Below are 25,471 nucleotides of genomic sequence, written 5' to 3' on the forward strand. Positions count from 1 at the left end.
AAGGGCTAAAATGAGAGCATTAGTCAATTTTTCTTTTAAAAGGTCAAAAGCTTTTTGTTGTGCTTCTCCCCATTGAAAAACCACATCCTTTTTCACTATATCATTGAGAGGTGCAGCTATTGTACCAAAGTTGGGTACAAATCTTCTATAAAAAGAAGCAAGTCCATGAAAACCTTGGACTTCATTCATAGTTGTAGGCGTAGGCCAATTTTGAATGGCCATCACCTTAGCTTGATCCACATGGACCCCTTTGCTACTCACAACAAACCCTAGGAATTCTATATGATCAAGTGCAAACATACATTTAGCAAGGTTAGCATACAAATGTTCCTTCCTAAGGGTTTCCAAGACTTGTCTAACATGCATCCTATGGTCATTCAAAGATAAGCTATAAATGAGGATATCATCAAAATAAACAACAATAAACTTACCAATGAAAGGTCTTAGAACATGATGCATGAGGCGCATGAAAGTACTTGGAGCATTAGTTAAACCAAAGGGCATAACTAACCACTCATATAAACCAAAGTTGGTTTTAAAGGTCATCTTCCATTCATCACCCGATTTTTCCCCGGCTCGGACGGGGCCGAGCCGGGAGGGCATCCAAAATGGTGGGTAACCGAATATTTAGAACCCGCACGGGTTGCCCCGGGGGTTCGCCGCATGCATCGAATCCGAGAGAAATGTCCCGCCGCGTGTGCCGCCATGCCCGTTGCTTGCTTGCGAGGACATGACAGACCACGTGCGTGACTTCGGGGTCCTCCGAGACCTCCACCGCGAACGAAAACACTCTTTGCAACCACACGAGGATGCCTTTTAGTAGGTAGGCAGCACAGGGAACGTCATCTCTCGCCCAGGGAACTGGGTGGCAACGAGGGGGATGCGTGTCTGACCGTTCGATGCACGGGGCATGGATCCAGCCGACAACAACATCCTCATTACAACTCACCACACCACCGGACGGTCCACCCCCGCTCGCACTTGGCGAGTGAGCAAATGGAAACATCAAGTGACCCAATGTCCGCATCGCTAGGTATGGAAAAGAACTTCCGCGTGTCCCGTGCGTGCAACAAACTTCTCTCCCCGTGCCCACCAAGTTCCAGCACGTTTCATCTATGTTTCTAATCCTCAACACCGCCCGCGAGGATGGTGTTGATGGAGAAGCCACATGGATGAACCTCAAAAAACAATGCCAAAAGCACCTAAGGAACTTCATCAAAATTTATCATTATTTTTCATTTACTGGTTGCATCTCAACAGGTTGGAAACAGTGTGTGCTGGGATTTGAGTGTTCTGGGTTGGGAGGTTTTGTATATCCGCATTTTTTATTTTTATCATTATCATATTGATAGCTGTCGTTTTGCTGTCAAATTAATATGATTCTAGCGTAGACTTGTCTAACACTAGAGAGATGATAGTATAATGTGGACAAATGTCCCCAAGTCGTCTCCCAACGAATCCAATAGTAAAATCAGTTGATCAGGGTTTAGAATCTATCTGTAAGCAATAAAAGTTAGCAAAAACAATAATAATAAAAAGGGGGTTAAGATAGTTGTGCAAAAAATATATAAGAGATTGAAATAGAAAATAAAAATAAGTTGATCCCCAAGTTCTTCCACCAATGAATTCTTCACAGGCTCTCTAAAGATTATTCTTTTCTCAATCCTCAGCAGAGCTAAACTAGATTGAACATGCGCCAAACCTAATTCAACCGAAGCTCACCAGTAAAGCATGCGTCTACCGGTTTAATCAATACCCACTTTGTTCCATGCGTATACTACATGGGAATGCTTATCTCCTCTCTTGAATCATGCGCCCAAGAAATTAATTAGAACAATATGAACTAACTAAGAAACCAAAGTTTAAGATAAGGAAGATTCTCAATCATGCGTTCAAGTACAACCTCTCACAAAAACTAGTTTTCCAGGAGATTAGACAATAAAAACAACTGCTATAGAGAATTAAAAATCGAAACTTTTATTTAACAAAACCTCATAACTCAATGAGGAATCACAAAGGAATCAACCAAAAGGTTTAGCTTTCCATGCGGAGGCAAAAGAATTACAAATAAGAAAAGAAACTAAGAAAACCCTATGAAGCTCTCTCTTTTCTCCTTGATGCTTGTGTCCTTTTATAGGGCTTTTCTGCTCCAAGGATCTTGGGAAAATATTGCAGTTTAGATTTTGTAAACAGTTTCCACTTTCCATAATTCTTTTTATTTTGCAGAAGATTTGCTTCCAATTCTGTTTCTGGAATCTTGTAGCTTTTATTTTCTCTTTCTTCTCCTCAGAATATTTTTTCTGTTTTGGTTCAAGAAGCAACTTGGACTTTTACATATTTGGCCCATTCACAAAGGTAGATGCTTCCTCTGGATAATTTACTCTAAAAACACAAAACTAACAATAATAATAGTTAAGGCCCAAATAAACCCAATTATAAGAATATTAATTAAAACAATAGATTTACTTATTATTATAGTCCAATAATCTATGAATAAGGCTAGTGAGTGTGAATAAATATATGCTCATCACATATTCATATTTTTTTTAAAGAAAAAAAATGATAAAAAGAGATACTAATTAAACCAAATGAGAAGAGATAAAAATTATAATTTGTAAGAGAGATAAATATATGAAAAATTGTAAGAAATGTTCTACATCTAATCAACTATTTCACTTTTAATAAACATGTTTCCTTTGACAAACTACTCCACATCTAAACTTTAAAATTGATAACTCTTTTTTACAAAATAACAATATATTAATATTAAAAATAATAAAAAACAATTTTTAATTAATTATAAAAATAATTAGTTATTTAATAATACTTAAAATATAAAAAAATGACTGAAATATTAAAAATAAAATAATGAAATAAAATATTAATAAGAATAATATAAAAATAAATTTAGGTATACTAAAAATAGTTATAATAAAAATCCCTTTATATTTAAATATAGATTATTATATAACTAACATTCTAATAAAAATAAACGAAAATTTGTATTTCCAAATAGGAGATGACACAGTTCACTTATTGATGCAATTAACGAAAACCTGATTTTTTAATTTGTCAAATTTGCCAACTTTACATTTTGGATTGTTCAAAAAAACATTTATAGTCCTTTCGATTCTCCTGTAATTGTATATGAACATGTTTATATTCCATTCCACACATTTTCTTAATTTTCATTTTCAAATACAAGAAATTACTTTTTATAAGTAAACCATATTTATACCTATATTTATAAGTAAAATAAGGATAATTTTGTTGAAGACGTTCAAACTATGAAACCCTTCACCCACATAACACTTGTTTTTTGGATAAGGGTTTAAGTGTAGCATTGTGTACACGGTAGTAAGCACCACACCCAAATATCATCAATATTAAATGGTTGGTTTGCTTGTACATCATTCCTTAATTATAATTTTAAATTGTATGATGATAAATAGAGAATGATTCATTAAATAACATTATGTGTTCACATCCTTGTCTCCAATAATATCTATCAAAACCACAATGTCACAACAAGATTTTTATCCTTTTTAACAAAGACATTCATCATGTAGTGACTTCATTCTATTATAGAGTGTGATGAATAGTTAAATGTCACATAATGTACTTATCTCTACAAAATTCAATAAACTCCTTATAGTATAATTCCAAACTGTTGTTAGTGCTTAGATGTTTGACCATCTTTCTAGTTTGGTTAAACATTAGGAATGTTCAAAGTTTCAAAGGTCTTTGATTTCTTCTTCATCATGAATTCTCATGTGAACTGGAGTAATCATCGGTGACCAAAGAAAATACCGTACATCTCCTAATGATGGAACTTTCAAGACCCACAATAATTTGCATGGAAATAGTCCAACGTATCCATTGTCTTATGCAACCATGTAGGAAAGTTTTGTATGGGCTACTTCCTAAACACACATTTTTCACTAAACGGAAAATTTCTTACCTTTTAGTTCCCCCAACAACTCCTATTTAGACAAGATATCCAACCCTATAATGTGTCTTAAACGCATAAGCCAAACTACTTTTCCATATGGGTATCACTAAACAAGATAGGCATAGCCTTAGATGCAACAACAAACTAAAGGAAATGCAAATTCCCTTCCCTAGATCCATGCACTGTTACAACACCACTCCATTTCCATGATTTGCATCACTCTATACAACATTTCTAGCTTTTCAGATCCAATGATATAATGAATATATGGATATATGGTTATTCTTCAACTCTAAAACCTAATGTTAGTCAACATATGAATGATGTCATCGTGCATCCATATTCGTTTAGATCTTATAATAAATGTCTTGCAAGAAGTCCCATTGCCTATCAATGCATTACCATTTTCCCGATCATCAAACATGGTAAAAGAAGCACTAATAATCCAACACCCACCTACCAAAAGACTATAGTCTTGTCATGGCAGTCAACATTTGATCATCATCAAATGACTCCTCCTTCTAAATTGTAGTTGCCACTAGATTTTGTTTCCCTAATATTAGATAGTTTATCCTTCAATGTCCAAGTTGTTTTCAATATTTACAAATATCTTTAGTATTAGTCTTCATTTTGTTTGATTTATTGACCTTCTTGTCTTTATTGAAGACCACCGACCCAAAAGAAAATTCATTTCTACATTCTTAAATGATTTGAGAAAAAACCCCTTTGTATAAAGGTTAGACTCAACCTTTTCTAGCATAATGCAAACTTTCCCTATACCTTGAACTCACAAACTTCTTGTAGAATAATGGAAGAGAGGTCAACAAAATCATTATTGCACATCCTCATATTTTACCTTGATGTTAATGTGTAGAATTTCCATTAAGATTGAATTGAGCTCATCAAGATGAACCTTGCATGACATACCTTATTTTTACAAAGCACAAATAACCACGTTTTCAATAAAAGCTTGTTGTAAATGAACTTTTTAATGACAAACTTCTCCAACTTCAACCACAATGTTGCTAAGGTCTTTTCCTCTACAACCTCATAAAAAGTCTCGTTTGACAATGATAGAAGGATCATTATAAGAGTTGTGTTCTCCATTTGCTCTAAAGTTTGCCTCTTTACCTGGATGTGCTTCTAGAAAGATATTCACAAATACCTCTTTATAGGTTGAAATTGTTCTTCCCATTGAACTTTCAATCTTGAATTTGATATCAATCTTTTTGTGAGAACTTATCACAAACACACAAAAATACCAAAATTATTCTTATATTAGTTTATCATGCACCAAGTCTGAAACGAAACCAAAGAATAAAGAAATAAACAATGCAATGTTGAAATTTACACCAACTAGAGATGAAAAACAACAAAACACACAAATCAAGATAAACATGAATAATCCTCTCGTTTATTATGCAAATAAGCATTACAAATCAGTACTTTGTTGTATATCAGACATCTAGTACATGTTACCTTTATATGGCTACAAAACAATTATATATTAGTTAGAAGTATGCAATGACAAATAACTAACATAATATTGTTGGTGATATCAATTATCCTGTGACAAAAGTTCAATGAGTCAAGTCAAAATTGAATCATAATGAGTTCTTAGGTATAAAGAGTTACATCATAACTATAAGTTATAGTTTTCGACCTAGTGGTAATAGCTCGCCCCAACAATTGGCATTAGAGTCAAATTACAAGTTCGATTCCCAATGGGGCAATTCTTGAGGGAGAGATTGTTACATGTGCATTAATTATACCATGATAGAGGTCAAGTGAATAATCAAATGGTGACACTTGGGTTGTTATACTCTTAAGTAGAAATAGTTACATCCTAACTATAAGTTTTAGTTTTTTACCTTGTGGTATGCACTCAAGTTAACACGTAACAAAATGCATACAACAAATTATTGATTCACCAGAAGACGTAACATTAAGCCATCAAAAAAACCTACTATCAGGTGATGTTTAAAATTATTAGATGCCTACTGTCACACGATGTCTACAACCATTAAACAACCTTACTAGCAAATGACATCTACAACCATCAAACACGACTTCTAAAATTAGTCCAGTACACCAAAATCTACATCATTTTAAGGTTATTATCAACTTCTTATTTTCTTATTAAGGAGTGGGAACATGTTGGGGATGACTCACGATCATTATTCGTCCTATACAATTCATCTTGGTATTTTTTTGAGTTTTCTACAAATCTGAGCATTCTTAAGTTTAAGAGCATTGATCTCTTATGAATTATTTTCATAAGATTTTTAAGCTTATAAAATCTTATGTCTGTTGCTTATCATGCTCCTTGTTGATACATGTGGTCTCATAAAATTTTACTTATGTCTTATGGTGGGCATTAAAAGTTCATACAAGAACAAAGATAACTTATACCTTGAATGTTCTTTATTTTTTTCTTTCTTATCCAATACTTATGATTTACTTATATCGATCTTAATTTCTAATTAGAGATTTAATGATTTAATTAATTATCTAAATATTCATCATGTAACTGAAATATTTATTACAACATTACATATTTATGGTCAAACCTCATATTTTTTATCATTTTTTTAAAAATTTAACAATTAAAAAAATATGAAGTAGTTAATTATATATATTAAAAAATTTATACCGTTTTTAAAGTATATGTTGTCCAGTGAATTTCAAACTGATGTTCATTTCCCATAAAAAAACGTTTTATTGATTTTCTTAGTAAATGATTATAAAATTTATTATAGAGAGATATTAAATATTATATTATATCTATAATTATATTTTTTATATTTTAAAATTTGCATGATTAAATACATCAATGTTATTTAAATATATTACATTATTAATTAGTATGCTTAAATCGTGGACGAATACTTGTAATTATAAAAACGAAAAATCATAGAAGCTTTTTAATATGTATTAATTCATGATAAATATTAGGTGTCTCAGGTCTTCATGGAACCATAAAAATAGACTGTTATACTCTTAAAATAAAAAATAAATAAATTATCCATGACTATCAAATACAACTTTTATTTTAGTGTTAATCACTCAATCTAATCTAATAATTAGTATTTAAGTTAGGGTTTGAGGAAGGACAATAAATAATTTTATCTAATAACAAGAAAAAGCCATGTGATACAAACTTTGTATGGAACATTCTTTTAATGTATGATGTTTTTCTCCCTAAAAAATAACAATTTTATTACCACAAATCATCATATTTGAATGAATTTAATACTTTTTTAGTACGAATTAGATTCGTTAGCCATGCGATTTTAATTTTTGAATTTTAATTGTATTAATTCAATCACTTAAGTATTATAATTATGCAATTTTAGTTTTTTTATTTATTTTAATTATGTCAATTTGATCACTTAATTATTACAGTGATACGATTTTATTTTTTAAAAACATGTAATACATAGAATATACATTAATATATTTGAGAGGAATTAAAATTGCATAATTATAATTATAACATTCGAATAACAAAGTTGGAACAAAAGATATTAAAAATCACAAACTAACCCAATTGACCACAATTGAAAAGACAAGGAGTTAAAAGTGCAATTAACTATTGTTTTTAATATTTTCTTTAAACAGAGAGGTTCCCTAAACGACACCGTATCAAAGAATCATCAAAATCCCTACTTCACCGCGCCCATCGATCACCATCGTCTTTTCACTAGAGCTGCGTTGCGAAAACGCACCGTTCTGTGTTCTCGTTCTTAAGAAAACTGCAAAAGTGAAGCAGGGTTTGCGAGCTTGTGTATAAACAACAATGGCGGAGAAACCCCAACCGGTTCGGATGCTGTACTGTGGGGTGTGCAGCTTGCCTCCCGAATACTGCGAATTTGGATCCGATTTCGAGAAATGCAAACCCTGGTTGATCCAAAACGTCCCTGACCTATACCCTAATCTTCTTAAAGGTACCTTTATTTTCTTTCTCTCTCAAAAGAAATTAAATATTCCCCCAATTTACTCGTTTTTTATTTTATTTCGATCATTCCGATTTCATTCAAATGCGAATTGTTATTACTTATTTTTTTCGCGCAGAGGCAAATGATAAGGAAGCTGATAAAGTTTCTGACAAGCTGCAAAGTACCGGTATATCATCAGGAGCTGGTGATGGAGCTGCTTCCTCAGGTCTTTTTATTTAAATTTTTGTTTAGTGTGTTTGTCATTGAAGACGATTGATATTCCGTAAATTTCAGGATTTGTATTTTAGTAGTGAGCATTGATTTAGATGAGGTGTTTGGATTTCAATGATATATGTTTTTTTGTGGTTTTAGCTTATCCTCTCATGATGTGTTTTGGTTTTGATGTTTCAGCACCGAAGCAAGAAGAGGTGAAGCGTCTTCCTGGTGGGAAGATAAAGAAGAAGGCATGTCTTAAGCCTCTCTGATCAATGTACTTGTTGTATGATGCTGAATGTCATAGCTTTATGTCATTTGGTGTGATTCGAAGTGATCTTGCTTTTTTCAGGAGAAGCAAGAGGTGATTATTGAAAAGGTTGTACGTAACAAGCGAAAGTGTATCACCACTGTGAAGGGCCTGGAGCTTTTCGGTGAGCTATTTCTGTTATTCTCTTAGCATTATTTGGATGTCTTATGGACAGGTAGAATTTAAGATGGAATCGGATGAACTTGGCATACCAGTCTTTGGATGTTTCATGGTGAAATGAGGCAAAAATGGAATTAGAAAATATAGATTTTCTTTTCATCTTAAACATTCCTAAAAATTATAACTAACATCATTTTATTTCATCCCTTTCTATTAAGTATCAATACAAGCACAGACTTAAAGTATTATTATATAGTGTGCTTTAGTGTTCAACTTGTTTTTTTTTATTGCATTCAGGTGTCAAGCTTAGCGATGCTTCCAAGAAACTCGGGAAAAAGTTTGCTACAGGAGCCTCTGTTGTCAAGGTTTGCTGAAATTTTATATGGTGTTCATAAAATTCATGCTGTGACCCTTTTTCCTGGGATTTTTTTTTCTTCCAAAAAGTTGATTAGGTATTTACGAAAGAAAACATTTTTTACCTCAAAAAATAAACCAATCCAAACCATAGTTGTCAATAGCGCCAAATAGCAGTGTTATTGAGGAATTGTGTCATTGAGCGGTAAAATAAAAGTAGAATATTGTTGCAGTTTGGAGTAGCTGCTGTTACAGCAGCAATAGTGGACAAATCATGGAAAATTGCTGCTGGAGCGGGTGCTATTGGAGTGGGTCACAAAAAACTTGTTTAAACTATGAAACAGCACTATTTAAGCTTTTTTGGGGGTCAATTTGGGATTTACCCCCTCCTATGAATACGAATTGAAACCCTTGTTTCTTAGTCATTTAGCACTCTGTTACAAAGTAGCGCCCACTATTCTCCCTTCTGATTAACACCCATCATTCTCGAGCAACGTTTCTAGCACTTCCCAGTGTTTTCTGGTCAGCTGTGACAGTTGGCCATCCCCAACCCCAGCTGCCACTGCTATCCATAGTTTTAATAGGCTGTTAAACCTCTGGCTAACCGTGACCTTTTCTGCCTTACTTTGTTCTGTCCGTGTTTTTTTTATTTAATCTCTCTGAAACACGTCTTTCATCTCGCTGTCTTGTGCTCTCTTCTAATTGGTTACAGTAGTGGCTATATTGCTACCCTCTATCCTGCTATAGTGTTTTCAGGGTCAATTCCTCTGCATTGCTATTTGGTATTGACAACTACGATCCCAACACCCAGTATTGTTGGTTCATATATGGATATTATGTCTTATTTTTGTGTGGATTGATTGGTGTTAGGGACCAACTGAGAAAGAACAAATTGATGTTCAAGGGGATATAGCTTATGACATCGTGGAATTCATTACAGATACATGGCCTGATGTAAGTAATTTTGATCGTTGATTGTTTGGCATTATAATTATGTGATCTAATTTAAACATATGCATTGCTGATAGTGGTGAAAAAAGAAGCAATTAAAAAGGAAAATTTGAGTTATCAAGTTTCAGTAACATAATTTCCATTCTAATCTTCTTCTTTTGTGGGAGACCGATGCTTATTTTAATTTGGTTATTAAACTGAGCAAGGAAATTTGTTTTTCAAATTGGCAATCTATCTTTGACACCATCTTATATGATATATGGAACATTTCATTTATCTACGATACCACTGCTGAATGTAGCGAGCATATTTTGTGCATGATTTGTTCAATATTTTGTTTTCAGTATTGATGGATGAATTTGATGATGAAAATGGAGTTTGTAAACATTAGCTGTAAAGATACCTCTGTTTTTATTTGAAACTATGCTAAGCTATGCCTGCTTCTTCTTATTTGAAAGAGATGTTGATAGTGAGAATCTTATCTATTTTTGTTGACATCTATTATAGACCCCCATTTGTTTGACAATTTTAAACGATTAGTCTCTAAACAAAAATTTAAGTAATCTCTAGTCAACACAAAGAATCTTTTGAAAAGCATTTCACATGTTTTCTTTGTTATGAATAATTTCAAGACAGTAGGAGACCGGGAGTTAAATCTTGTGAGCAAATATCGCTGTTTTGTCTGTTATACATATCACTGGTTCTTTATAAATGCAATTAGTTCTTTGCGCTCCACCCCAGTACAGTAGAAGCTTCATATGATCGAAAATCTATCTTTCTTTTGCAGGTTCCAGAAACAGCAATTTTCTTTATAGAAGATGGGAGAAAGGTTCCAGCTGCTTGATTTTGATATCTGGTCATTAAAACTTCGTACTGATTGCTAGACTCTTCTATATTACTGTAATCCCCAATCTCTCCTTTTTTCCTCACCATATCCCCCCCAAAAAAGAACATAATGTGGTCCCGATGAACATCAGCGTTGTACTTTTAGTTTAACGATAATCAAATTAGTGATGTGTGTAAAGAGGCAAGAGGAAGGAAAGTTCCTTTTCATATAATCAATTTTGTATTTTCATTGAGGTTTTAAGCCACATATAAGTTGCGGTGATAAGGCTCTGCTTGCAATAATTGCCAGTCGCAGAATCCTTTTCCATAAGTTTATAATAATACAGGGTATAGATTCTGAAAATAAAACGGGAATTTAGATAAATTAATCCCTTTCATTTATCATTGGTCTTTTGTTCTGTTCGGACATCGGAGGAAGGGGATAAGGGTGAGTGCCCCATTGAAAGTATGATTCGTTTGGAGAAACTAAAAGTAAATAGTGATGAGTTTATTTTAATTTTTTCTCAGTTAAACATCTTTATGAATTCCTTTCTTTAAACAGGTTGGTATTACATTATATTTTTCTTCTGTTTGACAGTGATGATAACTTTTCTACTCTGACAGTGATTTTTAGAATTTAATAGTCCTAACTTATACATTTTAAATGCGAGCCTTTACTTAGTTCTCAAACAAGTGACGAATCCGTGGTTTGTTGCATTCACTTATCTGTGTTCAATGTGCTGGAGTTGTTAATATTTAGTTTAATATTAACTGTCATTTGCCAACCGAATTGCAGTACTTGAATGACGTATATTTTGAGTTTAATATTAAATGCTTGTATATGACTTGATAATGCTATATATTCAGTTGAAGAACTAGAGTTAAATGTGAAAGAGCAAAGAAGATTTAGGCTATTTAACTAAAATGAAACGTTTTATTTTATCGTGGGTGTGGAATTTTAAAGCCCTCCCTCCTTAAACATGTGATTGTGCATATGGTTTCTGACGTTGGAAACTAATATTTTCTATGTTATAAATGTGGAAAAAAATCCTAGTGTGAACACGTGAGTATGAAGTATTTATTAATCAACACTTTTTGACCAACAGTCAGCCGATAAACGTGACCATGGTAAAGTAACTCTAGTTACAATCACCAACAAGGTTGAAGAAGATTCCTACATCTACCTATGACAAAAATAGATAGATAGATAGATATATACAGAGAGAGAGGTTCTGTTATAGCCACGAGCTTAGGGAATTCCTGTAATAAAATAATTATCTTTTTTTTTTTCTATAGTTTTTTTCCTTTTTAAAGTTTCAATTAGGTTGTCTTGGTGAAGAGTATCTTGTCTCTAATTTATTTGTTCTTTCCTTAATTCTTATCATTATTTAAAAGAGCTATAATACTTCCACATCACTATTCTTATCACTGTTCTTATCCACTTTCATTTTACAATTAAAAATATTATTATTTTACTTAAATTTTTATTAGTTAAATATAATATTTTATTATTGAAAGGAGTTGTAAAGTGAAACTAAAAATAAGAGTGTCAACGATTTCTCTATTATAAATTCTGTTTGTTTGGCACCACTAGTGATGAGACTAACATCCAGACAAATAAATAACATAGTACACGGCACCCCTCACGAACACAAGAAACTAACAACTACATCGGTGAATAACCTAAGATTTCATCCTTAAAAATTGTTTCCATTCAAAAGATCATGGCTTGTTGCTTGGTATACATATCGATTAATTTTTCCGAATAACAAAACAAAAACAGCAACAATAAAAAACCCTAGCAAACACAGTACAATTACAAAGGTAGCCAAATTCTCGTGTTAACGCAAGAAACATTTGAAAAAAAGCGATCTCATACTGTTCCACGTTTCTCCTTCAAATAATATTGAATCAATCCAAGAGTTTCTTCTTCTCTTCCCACGCGTTGTTATGAGCTTCCTCTCAGCATATCCCTGCAACGTAGAATAGAGTCAAGCCTTTGCAACCTCAGTTGCTGCCTAAACCTGTTGATGAAATCATCAGCCTTGGCGTCCACCCCTTCCTCTCCTTCCCTCTCCTCCACCAACTCCCCACCGTCCGCCACCTCACTTTCCGACTCCGATCTGTTAAAACTCAACGACTTGAGCCGCTGGAGGAAGGAAGGAGCACGGCTCAATGGCTGCTCAACGGAGTCACAGCTTTCATTCTGGACTTTACACAAATCCAGACTAAAACACCTCACACGCTCCATTAAAGATGGAGTTCGAACCAGCTTCATTCCAATATCAGGATTTTGGACCGGCTCAGATCTTTCCCTTTCTGTTTTATCAAAAGAGAAAAGTTCATGAAAATTAAAAAAAATATATATATATATATCTTTCACTATACAACCTTTACTTAATAATATAAAAAAAATATTTTTGTTATTTCATATAAAAATTGAAATTTGTATACTTGAAATAAGGTGTCAATATATTATTTTTTTTAAAAAAAATATACATTTGACACTATTTATAATAATATAATAATATTTTTAAATTAAAAGTAGAATAAAAATGAATAAAATATTAATTTATTATGGTGTGAAGTATATGTTGATGTTATTATGAGTACCTTTATGAAAACTAAAAGACCTAATCCGGTCTAACAACGACGACGAAGAGGGAACCCGGTCCAACTGGGGTGAATTATTACTCTGAATTTGATCATCTTCTTCGATCTCAGGCGTATCTAAACTGGGACCGAAGGAGATGATCGAAACCGCCGGCGGCGATTCTAGAGTCCGGACAGGCTCCAGAGCAACGTTGTGAGGCGTTAACGTTGGTGTCGGTTCATGTTTGTGATAACGGAAGGATGAGAAGCGGTCTAACAAAGAGGGAGAACGGAGGAGTTGGTGTTGGCGTTGGCGTTTGGTTGTGTTGGTGAAACGAGAGGTGATGGCTATGGTGCCGATGACAAGGTTGATGAAGATGAAGAGATAGGAGGGTGTGAACCAAGTTGCCATGAGAGCATAAACTGAAGAAGGTGTTGGAGTCATGTTGGATGAGATTGTGTTGTGTTATGAGGTTTGGTGTTGGTAATTGAAAGAAGGATTTATTATATAAAAGGAAGGGTTAACGTTGCTTTCATTGCTTCGTCTGTTTCTTTTTGGTCTTTTTGTTCAAACGTCAGGGGCTTCATTAGTGCGTGTTGTTGTTATTCTTTATTCTTTATTATGCTCGTAACAACCATCACTGACTATTATTTTACTGCAATGAAACCATGGCGTGACTAGCTATGATAATTGAAAATGAAACAAAATGGATAAACATACTTTATGTTATAATTTCTGAAAAAAGACACGTGTGTGAAACTAATAGGAGACAAAGGACCCTTTTTCGTAAAAATGCTGAAATTTAGTTTCTTCATTACCATATCTGGACAGAAAAAAAAGTTTTTTTGTGCAAGACCACTTCAGCATGGATAAGGTAAAACAAAAAAATCGTATCATAAAAAAATAATAATAATAATAAAAATAAAAAAATAAAAAAATAAAATATATATAACATTAGTTGAAATTTTTTACCTTATTTTTTTTATTAGTTTTTTATTTTTTGATTTGTGAACTTTCTTCCTCTTCTTCACTCTTATAAGGAAATTACAGACAAAAATGAACCTCTTGAGAATAGGTATTACCCTGTCTTCTACTTTATGTATGTTGTGTATCAAGATCGAGGAAACGACTCATCATCTTTTTTGTGGAATGTGAGATAGCCTACCAGATTTGGTTGATGGTGTCTAAATGGGTGGAGAAACAACTTGTTTACCATAATAACCTTAAACAACAGTTGATGCAGTTCAACTTGATGCAACTAAGTAGGGCTAGGGATCAAGTGTGGAAAGGTGTTTGGGTAACAATTCTATGGAGTATCTAGAGTCAAAGAAATAAAGTAGTTTTCAGGGGAGGGGTAGTGGATTCTGAAGAGATTTTACATTTAGCACAATTACAGACTTGGTTCTGGATGAGGAGGAAGATTAAATTCTTTAGTTTTGCTTACTCTGATTGGGTACTATATCCTCTAAACTTCTTATGATATTTATGCTGATTTATGGTATGTTGATGTACAATAGTGTTTGGCTTGGTTAGTTGTGATTGCTTATGTGTAGTTAATTAGTTTGAGTTTTTTTATTGGAATTGTGCTACACAAGGGTTTTTGTTTTTGTATGCAGTATATGAAGGGCAACAGAAAGAATATAAGCATGGAAGGGAATGTGTGGTAAGGATGGAGAATCAGTTGGCAGGAAAACTGGGGAGCTTTCAAAAGGAAATAACAGCGAGTAGAAGAGGTGTCTTGAAGGGAAACCTCTTAAGCTTGTCGCAAAGTTTTGCAGATGTGCAGGAACCAAAAATGCAAGATACTGAGGGTGGTGCAATAAATAAAAACCGGGGGGGGGGAGAGAGATTAAGCCTCAAAATTTTCTTAAGTTGTATTGTTGTTCAGTAGTTAACACCTCAACTAAGCCTACCAACTTGGCCACTCTCTAGGAAATAAAAACCAGAATTGGTAGGGGAGAGGAGATAAAGTTGTGAGATGCAGTTTTACAGCATGCTAAATCTGCAACAATTATGTTTTTGTGTTTCTAGGGTCCTTCGTAACTATGACTTGTTATTGTAGCTCTAGTTAATGGGGTTCACATTAATAGTTAGGATTGTGCAGCTCTTGGTGTTGCTTTGAGCTGCATTCTTGGATTGTTATTATAACTCTTGGTTTTTATATACGGGTTGGGATACCCCTGAAGTATTCCGTTTTATTCATTTTATTATTTGCTGATAAAAAAATAAAATATTTCACTCTTATAATTTAGTCGTTTGAACCAAACGTACATTATAAAGATATTGCTACAAACCTTTTTTTTCCTTATGAAAAAGTTATTTTAATATTTCTTTGGACTTAAATTATAAACTTTCATGTTAGTATACCCTTGAAGCATCATGGCTTTTAAGTTTAACATAATTCATGTTTTTTTAGACAAAGAATGAATAAAATTAATTAGACCATTTCAATGATGATTCAACTTTAACACAAGAAGAAAAGTTTAGTTCTAATACGATTAAAAGAACCACCAATATAAGGTCACACCTTGATGGTTTTGGAAGATGCAAAGTACTAACATAGCCACCATTACATTTACTCAATTACGTAATACATTTGATCACCTTTAATCCAAAGAAGTTGTCCATCATACTATTTGATAAACTTATACATTTTGCCATAATTTTTCATTTACTCATGCTAACGACATTTCTTGACAATTGTTATAGACTCCTTATTGTCATAATGAACTTAGTCATCTGATTACTATTGATATTTTCATTCAAGTCGGACGGTTGTTCTTATTATCTATTTTACAAAAATTGAATTTCATCAAGCTGATAGGATCATGTGGAAGTCTGGGTTTCCCCAAAGTATTCCAACTAACATTACATCGTGATCAGGTGCACAAATTAACAGTCCTAATTGACACAAGAACATTACCTTACAAAAACAAATTAATCATTGAAGAAGTTGTTCATGAGTGACACGATTTTAGTGCAAAACAAATGACTGATGTCGCCATAGTCATGCATGACTTTAATTGTTTCCTTTTACCCGTATTATCCATACACAACTTTTTTTTATCAGCAAAAATAAATGAATAAATATGAATCATTTCAGGGTGACACAACCCTTATACAGAACAAGACACAAGAGACTCAACCTTTCCCCTTACAACTTCACTTAAGGTCTTATCAAAATGTTAATTAAATTCATGACTCAACACCATTTTTTCTTTTAAAATTTTGAATTAAAGTCGTCTTATGATAACACTTCTTTGACATTATTCAAGCTAAAGTGGTTACATCACCACAAATTCTTTAAAACAAAATCATATAAAAAAGACACGACTTACTCAAATTTGTAAATGATTTTTTTCTAATAGTAATTAACAAACTAAATTGTATATTTTGATAAAAAAAAATATTAATTAAGTGTATGTATTACACATATCATTATACTTTATATTTGTAAGTTAATATATATCTACTTTATTAAAAGAATGCAACTAAATCTGAATTAATTCTTAAATTCATTTTAATGATAAAAATATTAACAATTCATATTTATACATAGATTTGATTTTTGTTTTATAATAAAACATCTGTTATTTTAATTTTAAATAATAAATTATTATATTTTTATTTGTATATGCAATCATATTCTGTGGAAGATATATACAAAACTAAAAAAAAAAACTTCATGTTATGTAATTTTGTTTTAATGGAAAAAAATACAGTATTTTAAATACGATACAAACCTAGATACTTGCGTTAAATATATATTGTTATTGTTATATATATATATATATATATATATATATATATATATATATATTATTATTAAAAAAAATATTATTTCACTTCTACTTTAATTTATCCTTATTTTTAGTCATATTTATTAATTTTTATCTCTCTTTTTTCTTTATTTAACTCCTTTTTTATTTATACAGTTTAAGAATAGCATCGACATTTTAACCTTTTCGTATTGCATGCCTAATTTTATATAATTTTTCTTATACAACTTGTATCAACCCACGTTTTAGAAAAAGTAATAAATAAAGAAGAAATTTGGATGTTTCATTGGTAGCTCAAATTAGATTTATTATTTTTTACCCATTCTTAATCTATTCTTCTAATATTTACAAAGTATTGATAAAAGTATACATTTAATAGTAATAAAGATTTTGTGTATAAATTACATTATTTTTTTAGGTGATAGTTACAAGGTTATAAATATAATGATTAGAAAACATGTATATATTTTAATCTTAGGGTTATGGATTGAGATGAAGATGTGTTTGATTCATTGATAAAAATAAATTAATGCAGTCTGAAACAGAAGACTCAAAAGAGTGGTTGAAATATATGGTCAACAATGAAGAAGACAAATTCTGGTGAATAATGAAAGATTAATTATTTATAATATATGAGCATGCACACCACCGACTTTTGCGTCATATACTTTGGAGTAAAACATAATATCAAAGACTAGTTTACTTTAAATTTTCTACCAATATTTTCTCCCAAACTATTTTATTAAATAATAGTTCAGTATGTTTTGCACTAGTAATGTAGATGTGTATATAGAATAATATTTATTCTGTATAGCTAGTAATTTTGTAATGTCTTTTATACTGAAATTCATAAATAAAAATAAATGTTTTAAACATATCAACTATATTTTAAATTTATTATAAATAAATTACAGTGTGATACGAGGTTAATTTTAACTAATAATAACTTCATTTAAAAGCATTAAAACGTATTTAAAACGAAAGGTGAAAATATGTAAACGTAAAAGGTAAGATATTAAGACATATTTCTATAAATATTTTTTAAGAGTAATTTTTAAAACCACATTTACTAATTTAAAAACTAAAAAAGTTATTGATAAAATTAATTTATATTAAAAAATAATTTTTAAATTAATATTTAATCAACAACTAATATTAAACTATTAACTCTTTAAATTTTGGTTGATAAGTAATTAGATATCAATTTAAAAATTATTTATTAATAATATAAATTAATTTAAATATAATATTTTTAATTTTTAAAATGGTATTTAATTTAGTTAATATAATAATTAATTAATTTTTAAAATTAATGATTTTTTTTAGTATTAGTGTGTTTTAAGAATATACTGAGGAGTTTGAGTATTTTAAATTAACGTTGTCATATTTATTCCTTGCAGACAATTCTGACTCATCCATGTTTGAATAATATTGTTAATTGAGCTTATGAGTGATTTGGAATTTGGGTAATGATAAGACATTAAGAAATGAAATGAATTGAACAAATGCTCATTTTTTTATGAGTGGATGTGAGAGTGTTTTGCAAGGGATGAGAAATTAATTCATAAAGGTGCTATTTTTCTAATATGGTGATGAAAAATATTGAGATATTCATGATCAAAATATGACTACTGTAATTCAAGTTGGAAATAAGTATAAACATTTTTATTCTCTTTCTGTTATAAACTATTAAAAAAACTTTAGTTTATTTGATAATTTATACAAGAATTTGATATTAAAGATCAACCCACGTTATTCTAGTGTTCAACATGAATCATTAACATGTAGACACACATATATATATGCTTCTTTAAATTATTATTTAACATTTGGCATGAAATATATGCACACCATGTTATGAATCTAAATTCTTTGAAGACATCATTTGCCTTCAAATAAAGTAAATCTAATAATCACAGTGTTTGATTTTGATTATGTACACAAATGTATGCATTGAATACTTCAAACATTATGTACACATGTTTTTTCGATTTATGGTGTAAAATTGTTAACTTTAGACAAAATTTAAACATTTTGAGTTTTAAAAAAAATATTTTCACCATAGTAGTTATACTTATTATAAATATTATTAAAAATATTCTATAGACAAAATTTGTATACACACTACCAAAAATATAATTGAATATAAATCAATTTTAGAGATAAAAAATAACTAGTTGTTATATTAACTAAATTAGATACCATTTTAGAGACTAAAAATTTTGTTGGTTTCTAAATTAGTTTTTATTATTAATAAGTAGTTTCTAAATTGATATCTATTTAACTATCAAAGTTTTAAATACCAATTATTCAGATTCTAAATTTGGAAGCAAAAATTTTGGTAGCTAATTAGATACCAATTTATAAACAACTTAACAATAATAGAATCTAAAATATTTTTTAATCTATAAATGGTATGTAATTTAGTCGATATAACAACTAATTATTTTTTATTTCTAAACTTAATTTTTACTAATGATTTTTTTTAGTGATATATGTATATATTCTACTGATGTTAATTAAGTGTAAATAACATGAACAATATATAAAGAGAAAAACATAAATTTTCTTACACTAAACACGTCCTAATATTTCAAATATTTTGTTAGATAGACTCAAGATTTTGGTCTTCGCTTTAAATGTGCAAAATCAGATAAAAAAAAAGTGTCTTTTCTTTATCTAAGAATCTCACTCTTGCCAAATACTGTTAAAGTGAAAGTACCCACAGGCTTTGGCTAAAGCCCAAATGACATAACATTATTTTCAACAATCAGGTTCGAGATTTGATTGGGCTGGGGTTTGTTTGGCTGAAAACAATTGCCATAATTCATCACTTTCATAAGCAATTTAACGATTGACATGTTAAGATAATACAAAAAATCTTACTTTATCGTACACACATTCACCTTCTAAATCCTTACGTCTCTAATGTATGACAATGAATAAATATTGTAATGAAAACAAAAAACATCAAATTATTTAATGATGCTCTCTTGATAAAATGGAAATTGGGACTAGTAATTAATAGAAAAGAAAAGCCTTTGAAAAGGGGTTTTTGAGTCTAAATAAAGAGGATTTGAGAAACTTAAACAAGGGGAATGCATCTAAATTGGATTCATCTGGGGGAGGATACGAGGAAATTACGTAGATTAGGATTAAATTACTTGGTTTGACCATAACGTTTTATGGAAAGTTGGTTTAGAATATTATCAAATATTATGAAAAAATATTTTTTTTATATTCATTTAACGTATGCTTAATGTTTATATACAGTCAGATTGGATAGATATGCTCTATATAATTTGCTACTTCATATCTCTATATAATTTGCTACTTTATATGTGATGCTTATTTATCAACAATTACACCAAATTATTGTCTTGTTTACATTGATACACTTCCTATATACCTATATATGGAAAATATAATAATTTCAATACCCTCCTCAAGTTGGTGAGTAAATATCATGGTCTCCCAACTTGTTTCGCAAAGTCACAAATTGTTCTTTCCCAATAGGCTTAGTGAAGAGACATGTCATGGACTTATCATAGCTTGAACTTTTCTTGTATGATGTGACAATCTATCTCGATATGTTTCGTATGCTCATGAAATACAAGACTTGTTGCAATATGGAGTATCGTTATCACAATACAAAGGTGTAGGCATGCTAATTGGAACCTTGAAGTCTCGCAGGATATAACGTAACCATGTTAGCTTTAGACAAGCATTTGCCATGGCCTGATATTTTGCTTCGGCATATGACCTTGACACGTTGGTTTGTTTCTTAGACTTTCAGTATACCAATGAATTTCCCAGGAAAATTCAATAGTCGTTGACTGATCTTCTAGTTATATGACATCCTCCCCAATCTAAATCACAATAGGCTTTCATCTTAAGATCATTATCATAGGGAAGTAATAATCATTTCCCGGGTGTCCCTTAATGTACGCTAGAACCCGTAATGTTGCATCTCAATGTGTTTTGCGAGGCTCTTGCATAAACTGGCTTAAAGTTCTAACTGAGTAGACAATATCTGACCTTATGACGGTGAGGTAAATGAGTCTTCCAACTAACTTGCTATATTTAGTTGGTCATGTAATAAATCATCATGAGTTTAAAATTTTGCTCCATGGGAAGCTTCTTCGATTTTGTCTCAGTTAGACCTGTATTATCCAAAATGTCCAACGCATATTTTCTTTTAGACATAAAAATGCCATCTTTAGACAGAGAAAATTCAATTCCCAGAAAAAAAAATTTAAGGTACCAAGATCCCTGATTCGAAAACGTTGGTGTAAAAATTCCTTTTGATGCTTGATTTCGACATCATCATTTCCTGCTAAAAGTATATCATTGACATAAAGTAAGAAAACTGTGAAAGATGATCAAACAATCTTGGTAAATAAAGAATAGTCTGCTTTTGATTAAATATATCATGTCTTTTGAATAATCTTAGAGAAAGTAGCAAACCAGTTTCAAGATGCTTGTTTTTATCCGTACAAGGACTTAAGAAGCCGACAAACCAGATTTTCCTCCTGTCGGCAAAGTTTGGGAGGAAGCTCCATGTAAATAGTTTCACGCAAATTACCGTGCAAAAATGCATTTTTCACATCAAGTTGGTAGGTGAACCAGTTTCTAGCAGCTGCAACAGTCAAAAGGCAACGTAATGTCGTAAGTTTAACAATCAGAGAAAAATTCGCAATATAGTCAATCCCTTCCACTTGCGTGTAGCCTTTGACGACTAAGCACGCCGTATATCGTTCGATGCTCCCATCAGACCTGTATTTTATTTTATAAACCCATCGACATCTTATGGGTTTGTAGCCAGCTGATAATGAAACAATACTCTAGGTGTTATTTTCTATCTATGTTGAGAATTCAGATTTTATGGCTTCCTTCTAGTGGGGAGAAAGAAGGACCTGATCATGATGAAGACTCTCTATGTGTAGAAATGTTAGCTAAAAAAGTACAGTGAACAAAAGATAAGTTAGAATAAGAAATAAAATGAGAAAGTAGGTATCGTGTATCTGGGAGAGAACCTTGGCTAGGATTGGATTGATTAGCGTGAGGTGACATTAAGTAATCTTTATGCCATGCAGAAGGATGTTTGAGACATGTAAAATGTCGAAGTGGTTGTGTAGAAATATCAAGGGATGAATTAGGCACAAGAAATTCAATGATCATAGATTTTGGAATAGGCTTAATGGGTATAGGTTTGATAATGGGCTAAATGGGTATGAGTTCGGTAATGGGTATGGGTTCAGTAATGAGCTTACTGGGCAAAGTTGGTGAAGCCAATTGTGAGTTCGGTAGTGTGGTAGGAAATATAGAATTTTAATGGTCTAAGAGTCCAGGACCGAATTTGGTAGGACAAAAGAGTGTGAGGGTGATGTTGTTTCATAAAAAGGAAAAATGGTTTTGTGAAAAACTACGTCTCTAATGACAAAAATAGTATTGTCTTCAAGATCATATAATTTGTAGCCTTTATGATTAGGTGAATATCTAATAAAAACGCATCGTCAAGCGCAGGGATCAAATTTGTGTTTGGGATTATTCACTGCTGCATAACACAGGCTGCCAAAAATACGTAAATGTGTAATAGATGGAACTTGGTTGTATAATAGTTGAAATGGTGTTTTATCTGATAGAATGTGGGAAGGTAAGCGATTAATGAGGTAAACCGCAGTTAAAACACAATCTCCCCAAAAACGAATAGGTAATTAGACTGATAAAGAAGAGATCACGCAGTTGTGAGGATGTGAAGGTGTTTGCGCCCAACCACCCCATTTTGTTGGGGGGTATAGACACATGTACATTGACATTCAATGTCGTGATCAAGAAAAAATTGAGGCATGAAAAGAAATTTCGTACCATTATCTGTTCAGATGACTTTAACACGAATGTGAAATTGTGTATATGAAAATGTGACGAAAGATTGTAGTAGACATTGAGTATTTGATTTGTGTTGGATAAAAAAAACCCAAGTGCATCTAGTGAAATCATCAACAATGGTTAAAAAAATTGTGCATTTGAATAAGTAGGTTTATGAGGACCCCAAATATCGCAATGTAACAAATCAAATGGACGTTGTGTATTTATTGCACTAGAAGTAAAAGGCAATCTTGTTTGTCTAGCAATGGGACAAATATTGCATTTATTATGAGTAGACATATTGAAAAAATAATAATAAAGATGTTAATTTTAAACGGGATGAAGATGGATGACCAAATCTCATATGTCAGAGATTCGTGTTGCTAGAAACATGAAAACAGTCTGACAATTTTTTTAAAGGTTTCATGTAATAAAGACCACCTCGTTGTTCACCTGAGTCAATTATCCTTCCCGTAGCCAAATCCTGGAAGATACAACCATTTGGAAGTAAGACAATACAACAATTTAGAACTTTATTGAGTTTACTTACTGAAATAAGATTTAAATGAAAATAAGGGACACATAAACCATGCTCTAATTTTATATCCCTATTAAATTGGATGGTCCATTTGGACGTAATTGGGGTTGTTGAGCTTGTAGGAAGATTTACCAAAAAACCTGGCGATGGAGTTGAATTAATAAATAATTATGGATTTGAAGTATTAAAGTTCATTAGAAAACCTGTTGAATTAATCATCGACAATTGTTGTTGTGTCTCTTCCTATATAATTAATGAATATGCATGTCGAATGTTAAGTAAGGGAAACATTACCAAAATATTATATCAGACACCTTTATAGGTATCATTGAGACCCATATGAAATTGCATTAAACGATCTTCTTCCTTCTCATCATTGCGTGATTTCATTTAATTATAAGGCAAGAATGAGCGATATATGTCTAACTCATCCCAAAGGCTCTTGTTTTTATATAATATGGCGAAACAAACATAATACCTTGAGAAATTTTGGCAATGACTTTCTGTATCTGAAAAATTGCACGAGTCATTGATTTGTTTCACTTTGGGTAGTTTGAGGCATTCAATTTCTCCTAGACAAGTAGGTGTCTGGTTGATTTGAATGATGTACGTAGTATGAATTTGATGTATTTGTAACTGAGTTTTTGGAGTTTTCGACAGACTGACTGTCAAGGAAAAAAAGGGCGAAAGAAAATTTTGTAAAGTCACCAGAAACGATGCTTTTAGTAATACCATATCAAATATTATGGAAAAAATATTTTTGTATATTCATTCAACGCAAGTCTACTGTTTATATACAATCAAATTGGAGAGATATGCTCCATATATTTTGTTACTTTATATGTTATGCCTATCTATCAACAATTATTACACAAAACTATTGTCTTATTTACACTGATACATTCTCTATATACATCTATATGAAAAATATAATAATTTTAAAATTCCAATAAATATACATACGATTTTGGTAGGATGGATGGAATGGAGGGGAAATGTAGACTAAAAAATAGTCACATAATAAATGAATTCAAATCTTAAGGAATTGAAAAATGAAACAACAAATCTTGGAGATCCCACGTTGACAAGAAATAATAACGTTTCACTAGTATATTATTTCAATAGTATATTACTAGATGAAAACCTCATTTTCTTATAAATCGATTTTATAAGGTTAAATTAGGATTAAAGTTCACTTTTTAAAATGTTATCAAAATTTATCCTAAAGATAATTTGTTAGTCTTAGAATTCTAGAATGAAAAATTAAGGGATTTAATCCATCTTGCAGGATAATATGATTCAAATTTTTTTTTCAAAAATTTCTGGAAAGTGAAGGTTTTACAATTAGCTATGCACTTTATATGGAGATTAATATTGAACAGAGTGGCAACCAAAAATAACCTCACTAACAGATGAATCCAAAAGAGAAATTTTATGCGCGTGATGTGCGAGTTAGCTGAAGAAAAATTCACCAGTTGTTATTTGGTTGTATAGTTGCAAATAGGATGTGGAATTGATGTAATACATGGGTGTGCATCAATACAATCTTACCTATTCAAAAAAGGTGCAGATACAACAACATGCCATACCATGTGTGGACAAAAAAGTTAACCAAATTTGGAAGACTATGTGGGTAGTATTCAGCAATGAAATAGCAGATGTTTATCTCTAAAAGCTTGCATAATAGGAATGCATAAGTAAAATGGAGTTGAGAGACCAGATAAATTGTCTCATATTTTTTTAGGTATGTATAAGGGTTGAACTACCCCTTAAGTGATTCCTGTTATTCAATCATTTTTGCTGATAAAAAAAAAGAATGCACAAGTAAAATGGAGTTGGGAGTTGAAGGATTGTGAATAGGGTCTGAGTCCTACTTCTCTTTTTTCCCAGGGTTGAATCAAAAGCAGAATCAATGTGATATTTTCGTGAATACCCTGATGAAAAGAAGGTTGAGAAAAGAATTATAGTGCCAAGTTTTAGTGGCAAAACTAATGCAGGTAGGTGTAATAGGAAACCAAAGCATGATATTG

General features: G+C 31.5%; 2 protein-coding genes across 2 annotated transcripts; one reads left to right on the plus strand and one right to left on the minus strand.

The window, feature by feature from the left end:
• The first annotated feature begins 7,594 nt into the window (after positions 1 to 7,594).
• On the plus strand, positions 7,595 to 10,917 carry LOC137820224 (translation machinery-associated protein 22). Its single transcript, XM_068624182.1, has 7 exons — positions 7,595 to 7,899; positions 8,027 to 8,116; positions 8,302 to 8,354; positions 8,456 to 8,537; positions 8,831 to 8,898; positions 9,758 to 9,841; positions 10,626 to 10,917. Exons 1-7 carry the CDS (start codon positions 7,752 to 7,754, stop codon positions 10,680 to 10,682), a joined length of 582 nt encoding a protein of 193 aa, XP_068480283.1. The 5' UTR covers positions 7,595 to 7,751; the 3' UTR covers positions 10,683 to 10,917.
• Positions 10,918 to 12,352: 1,435 nt separating this feature from the next.
• On the minus strand, positions 12,353 to 13,832 carry LOC137820225 (pathogen-associated molecular patterns-induced protein A70-like). Its single transcript, XM_068624183.1, has 2 exons — positions 13,277 to 13,832; positions 12,353 to 12,982 (listed from the first exon to the last, which is right to left on the minus strand). The coding sequence occupies exons 1-2, from the start codon at positions 13,698 to 13,700 to the stop codon at positions 12,612 to 12,614; spliced, it is 795 nt and encodes a 264-aa protein (XP_068480284.1). The 5' UTR covers positions 13,701 to 13,832; the 3' UTR covers positions 12,353 to 12,611.
• Between the last annotated feature and the right edge of the window lie 11,639 nt (positions 13,833 to 25,471).

Source organism: Phaseolus vulgaris, chromosome 9 (assembly GCF_000499845.2).
Source record: "Phaseolus vulgaris cultivar G19833 chromosome 9, P. vulgaris v2.0, whole genome shotgun sequence".
In the NCBI taxonomy this organism is placed as follows: domain Eukaryota; kingdom Viridiplantae; phylum Streptophyta; class Magnoliopsida; order Fabales; family Fabaceae; genus Phaseolus; species Phaseolus vulgaris.

Coding starts and splice junctions, on each gene's coding strand:
- LOC137820224 (XM_068624182.1), top strand. CDS start 7,752: ATGGCGGAGAAACCCCAACCGGTTCGGATGCTGTACTGTGGGGTGTGC. Junction 7,900..8,026: donor ATACCCTAATCTTCTTAAAG/GTACCTTTATTT, acceptor TTTTTCGCGCAG/AGGCAAATGATAAGGAAGCT. Junction 8,899..9,757: donor CAGGAGCCTCTGTTGTCAAG/GTTTGCTGAAAT, acceptor GATTGGTGTTAG/GGACCAACTGAGAAAGAACA.
- LOC137820225 (XM_068624183.1), bottom strand. CDS start 13,700: ATGACTCCAACACCTTCTTCAGTTTATGCTCTCATGGCAACTTGGTTC. Junction 12,983..13,276: donor GTCTTTTAGTTTTCATAAAG/GTACTCATAATA, acceptor TTGATAAAACAG/AAAGGGAAAGATCTGAGCCG.